This window comes from Apteryx rowi, unplaced genomic scaffold (assembly GCF_003343035.1).
Source record: "Apteryx rowi isolate R43461 unplaced genomic scaffold, aptRow1 scaffold_73, whole genome shotgun sequence".
Lineage (NCBI taxonomy): Eukaryota > Metazoa > Chordata > Aves > Apterygiformes > Apterygidae > Apteryx > Apteryx rowi.
Window position 1 is genome coordinate 2,795,419 of NW_020451016.1, and position 6,000 is coordinate 2,801,418.

The 6,000-nt window shown below is 41.7% G+C and overlaps 1 protein-coding gene across 2 annotated transcripts in view; it reads right to left on the bottom strand.

Moving 5' to 3' along the window:
• Positions 1-5,728, bottom strand: part of TEAD1 (TEA domain transcription factor 1) — a 100,159-nt gene extending 94,431 nt beyond the window's left edge. The window contains exon 1 of one of the 2 annotated variants that reach the window (XM_026087741.1): positions 5,481-5,728. In XM_026087741.1, coding sequence (XP_025943526.1) covers positions 5,481-5,628 — 148 coding nt within the window. In that variant the 5' untranslated portion in view covers positions 5,629-5,728. The remainder of the gene's footprint in view (positions 1-5,480) is intronic. The other variant, XM_026087742.1, reaches the window with a different exon arrangement.
• Between the last annotated feature and the right edge of the window lie 272 nt (positions 5,729-6,000).

A 6,000-nucleotide genomic window follows, 5' to 3' on the forward strand; every position in this document is an offset into this window, starting at 1 on the left:
GCTGCTTGCAGCAGAGGGAAAAACAGATTCTCCATTTTTCAAGAATCTATCACTTTGTCCCAAACTGTTAATAATTTGCTCTTGAAAGCCCAAACAGAAAAATGAAATCCTGTTCTCCCATATTCTAGAAATACTAGACTACACATTAGCCTGACATCCTTCATTTCTAATGACAGCCGTGTCCATTGCTCAGCTCACATGTGCAGACCGCCTTCTTGCAAGCATAGCATGATGATGTTGCAAGAACATCACCAGATTGCAAAAATGTTTATAGGCAGATATGTTCAGAATCTGAGTAATTTAAGCAGTAACTTTTCAGACAGATGTTGTATCTTTGGACCTTCATTTTCTCCACCCTGATCAGATTGCTCAGCACAGGCTTGCCACCTGCCTTCATGCATGCACAGCATGATGAGGTAACACAGCGCACAATCTCAGCATTGCAAGAATGTTTCTAGACAGATTTGTTTACAATCTAAGTAACCTCAATAGTAACTTCCATAATAGGTGTTCTAGCTCTGGTGCATTTTGTGTATGTTGCTGTGAGACCAAAAAAAAAAAAAAAAAAAAAAAAAAAACAAAAAAACCCGTATCTTTGTACGATGATTGCAATAACAGATGAATAAACATGCAACCTGATACTTCACATCTGGTATTTCATCACTCCAAATACCTTATTTCCATTCAAATATATTTAATACTGTGGAAACTATAAGGTACTGATGTCTTTACAGACGAAGTAACTTGCACAGAACTTTTAAAATTAAAAGCAATAGTAAAAATAATTTATAACATGTTACCTTATTCTTCATAAAGCTAGTTAGTTTCCTAATAGAAACCCAGAAAGACACCTAATAGTACTAGTGAACTACAGATTCACATAAGCCCTACAGACACAATTCTTTTTTTGCTGATGTACCAGTTCAAAGTTCAATTTTAATATTCAATTTATAGAAGGTGCTTTGGAAATGAAGACTACTTTTACTCATCGTGCAAAAATTCTATCATTTGAGCAGAATTTTTTTTTTTAATGAAAGTATCATTTTTCCTTTACTATCGCAGTAACTTAGGCCAAGAGATTTTATGCATGACCTAACAAATGATTATAACCACTCTGAAGGGCCACTGTGTACCTTCTCATTTTAAATACTGCCTATTTATTTTTGTAACACAACTAAATGGGCTATGAAACTTTCTTTTTAAATAATCACTAATACCTTTTTAAGTAGTTTTGTTTTGTAGTTGTGAATTAATGCAAATCATGATGACTAATTTGATTCACAATTGAAGAACTGTTTACAGGTCTCCAAAAAATTAAGATCAAACTATTTCCCTGTTTTAAAGGCAAAAGCCATCTTTGCTACCTTGAGGCTAAGTAAGCAATACTGATTGCAACAAGTCCGCAGGCATTATTACACTTACTAGCAAGTTTAAGTTACTTTAGCACAGCTCTGGGGACAATGTCAAAGTTACCTCTTGGAATAGATTTAGTATAAATTTCAAAAAAGGTGAAAACACACACAGTGGGCCAAATCCATTCCTGTGGTAACTCCAGCGATTTCATTGTTACACCAGGGCTAAAAGTAGGGCTGCATTTAGCTTTCATTCTTCTAATCTTTTCCAAAATACTCTTCCAGGAGCAAAGACAAGCACAGGCAAATATCCTGCCAATAAGTGAGTTCACAGGAATTGCTACAAGTAACTAAACTGTCAGCAGTAAAAGACCAACAATTTGAACTAAGTACAAATACAGGACAGCCAATGCCCTCTAATGGGCTAGAGTTTTACTATGTGCTGGATAGACAGAGAAATTCATCACAATTGATCTCTGTGAGGAGAAATAAATTATAGGGTGCCTCACTTCATATTGGTGCATTATATCTGCATTTTATCAATATTTCTTTTGATACAGTAAGACATGAAAAGAAATTATTACTGATCTTGCTGGATCTAAGAGTGGATTCTCTCTTCCTTGAGCTTTGCTCAATTGCTTCCTCAAAGGAGCAGAGCATCAGTTCCTCTACTCTGGTTCAAGCTTTTATATTTATTTATTTTATTTTTACTGCTTGTCAATACTGCAGTAGTAAGCAATCCCAAAACTGTAAGACCATCACAACCACACATGCACATGTGTACCTAAAGGGGTAAAAACAAAATACTAGGTACTGCTTTCCTGCAGAAACCTTATCACTAGTAATTTGGCTTTACTGCAAACTCCCTTTCTCTCAAGAATTCCCAGACCAAGATTCCTGGAATTTGACCCTTCCTAGACAAAAGAAGCATCTTTGTTTTTTACCCAATCATTTCCTATAAATTTAAAAACACAGATTTCATTAAGTCTTTGTTTTGGTGGTGGGGGGGGGTTGTTGTTTTTTGTTTGTTTGTTTTGCTTGTTTGTGCTTTATTTTTTACAGGCTTTTTTTCAGGAGCCATAGCCCTGTACTGGTGTCAGGCCCAGCAGAGGCCAGCAACCCCTGCAGCCTCACATGGGACACAACTTTGCCCCAYGGCCGCACTTTGCCCATGGGCCATCAGCAACCCGGGGAGGGCCAGGTGCCCAAGGCCACATGCAGCCAGGACATCCCCTGCGCCCTCCCCACGCACAGCCCAGCCATCTCTCCATCCAAAGGCTTCTTTCCTTCTCACCTGGTGCAGTAAGTCACTTTTCTGGGAAGGCAAGGGAAGGAGACGAGGCACCCCCCCACCCTCCCCAGTCCTGCACGGGAAAGCACAGATGCAGGGGAACAGCTGAGGTGTTTTGGTGTGCCCTGGGGGGGACGGACATCCCCAGCACTGCCAGGGTGGCTCTGCCACAGCCCTGCGGCACCGCCTGACCTGCGCCACAGTCCCTCCCTGCCCCACAAATGCCTTGGAGATTTTAAGGAGCCCCATCCTGCTTGGGCAATCCTCAAAGTCCCACCAAGAGAAAAGTCAGGGAAGCCAAACACAGCCAACTTTGGAGATGTCACTTCAAAGGACCATTTTAGATCGCCACAAAGAAATTCTGGTTTCTGCCTAAATGAACGTTACAAAGCTCTCATTAAATCAAGGGCAGAGGCTTAAAATGTTTCTTCAAGCAAAATCTCTGCCCTTCTCAAAGTCTCTCTCAAAAAATAAAAAAGTACCATTGCTTAACTTAATCCACCCAGAGTGATCATTATATTTGCTCCTGTAAAGATCATATTTGTTCTAGTGCCTATATCTAAAGCTAATCTCAGTCAGAAAATGAAATGCTGCTCTCTTGACCTTTTGTCTTACATGGCTCATGAATTACTGACACATTACAATATCCCCCTGCACTGTGGAAGCCTACAGATATTGCAATGTCTCTCTTGTAAGTGAAATAAACTTGGTATGCCACTAAAAGGCATTAAATTATTTTCATTATGCCACACAGAATCTAAAACACTTACACTGTTTTGATTTCAAAATCCTTGGAGAACAATTATGCTCTCAGGGCCATAAGACTCTATTATAAAGTCCTCAGAAACCTAGCATGGTTTCAATAAATCCTCAAACACTACAAAGCAGTTACTCAGCTTGAAGAATGAAAACATGAGTTCATCCACTATAAAGTCAGGATGTAAATTCTACTAATATAGTATTCTGCACTTCCTAACACATTTTTTCTTCATAGTCAAGGCAACACTAAGTCAAGCTTTCAGCATAAAAGACACAACTCATTCTTGATTAAAAATTACCAATATTTGTTTTAGGATAAGCATGAATATGATATACACATATATGCTTATGGTATTATTAGCTAGCATTATTAATTGGGAATTGATTTGTGTAGACAGTTTTTACATATATATTTTAATAAATGTTAATATTCAGGATTAGAGAACTGTTTAAACCAGTGATTATCAAAATGAAAACCTTTCATGGATAAATATGTTAATTTCTTTAATTTACACAATGTCACAAATAATGCTTTAAAATATCACAAATCAGATTTCAGGGATGATTTACTGTGGGTGTAGGGATCCTGATTAAAAAAATTGCAGCCAAACATTATTTTGGCTACTGAGGCTGTTCAAGCATAAGTATAGCTCTCAACCATAAATATACAATAAACTTGTTTGCATATACATACTTATGTCCTCCTAGAAAGAGCATAACCTTCTAATTGAACAATTTTTCTCCCTTTTCCAAAGGAAAACAACAACAGCAATGACCCACAATCAAAAGAGACAGAAACTGGCGGAAAGCAGAGGACAAGAGAAATTATATTCCCCAGCGCAGGAAGGGGGGGGGGGAGCAAAGCAGGAAACCAGGGCCTAGAAACTTTCTGCCAGCGGCAGCTGAGATGCTTCACCACAACTCCCTCTTTCCAGACATCATGTTTCGTTTGGCTGCGGGGGTCACATGACAGCTGGGAGCGCAGGCTGGACGCTTCGTTTCTGCCCGGCTGCGACAGAGCCAGGCTGCACGCAGCTCCCCCCCGCCAGCGCCGGGAGGAGAAACAGCCCCGTTTCCATTACCTCATGCGGGGGCGCGGGGGGGCACAGCTGGTGGCAGCTGCGGCACCATCTGCTCGCAGGGGCTGCGCCTGCCTGCCCCCTCCCGCCGCGGGGTCCGGCTCGTCCTGGGCGCCGCGCTGCGGCTGCGGGGCTGCCCCCGCGCTGGCTCCCCCGGGCCGCGGGAGCAAGGCCACCCCGTGTAGGCTGCCGCTCGCCTTTGGCTGCGGGAGCACCAGCCCGCCGGCCTGCGGCAACGCAGGCGGCAGCGACGACCTGCCGCCCGCCAAGCGGGACCACCGGAGTCAGCAGGGTTCACATGAGAGTGTCGAGCAGGAAGAAGAAAAAGCAACAGGCCTTGGGAGTGAGAGAGGGAGGATAAGTTAGAAAGACAAAAACTAAAATGCGCTGGGATAATATAAACTAGTGTCTGTGTTCCTAGACGGAGCGTGTATTTACGAGATGCTGACAGCACGTCACCTAATTTATAGCCGTTTGCACCGAGAAAAGGAAAGGGAAGGAAAAAAGAAAACCCACACCCCTAACTTGCATCTTTCATCGAGAGACTCCCAAACATGACAAGAACTTTATCACTTTGCAATTTCAGATTACGTATCTTGTCACATGGTCGCTCAGATGGTATTCCCATCCTCTCATTCTCATTCCTCTCTTATACCATTTATTGAAAAATAAATAAAAATCCTTAATGTACTTCTTATATTGAAGGAGCAACACATTTAAACCCTTCTTTTAAGCATTCACATTCAGCCACATAATAGCATTCATTAAAGATACAATTCTGCACCTGCACATTGCACCCTAATGCCAGTTGTGAAGGGACTGGTCCAGACCATCCCACACGATGCATCTGCCCAGCAGAGCTCCCTCAACTTCAAAGAATTCTGCAAGGTTTGTTCCGTTATTATCAAAATCAGAGCCAGAAATTTTGTCTAAAAACAAACTGGGCTTATGGCTTTCACTGGGACAATTATTTCCAAAGGCTAAATGTGCACCACTTACCATACATTTTGCCTTCATCTGATAAGATGATTTTCCTCCTGCCACATGGTGGATAGATAGCTAGAGCCTCCTGAAAGCTCTGTTCAATGTCAGGGCTCCAGACACCTTCTGCGTCATTGTCAATAGGTTTATCTGCAGAATCACTCATTCTTTCAATATCTTCGGCAGGGCTCTCGCTGCCGCTCCAGCTGCTGGGCTCAATGGTGATGGCTGGGGTCTCCAAGCCTAAGCCTGGAGTCTTAAAGGAAATAAACCTACAAAACAAACAAACAACCCCAAAAGACATTAAAGACATGATGTAAACATCTCTGGCTATTTCTGATTCTAAATTAACTTAACAGCAGCTGACCAGTAATGGGAATAATGCAGCCATGGGAAACATCCAGGAAAAATAAAAGATTAATAACAGTTCTACCCCCAATCAGTGGAGGTGGGAGGATAAGGTAGTCAGAATGGGACTTTTCCACTTATTTTCTGGGTGCAACTACATGAATCCATATAGCATCAGGTTCTTTTTCAC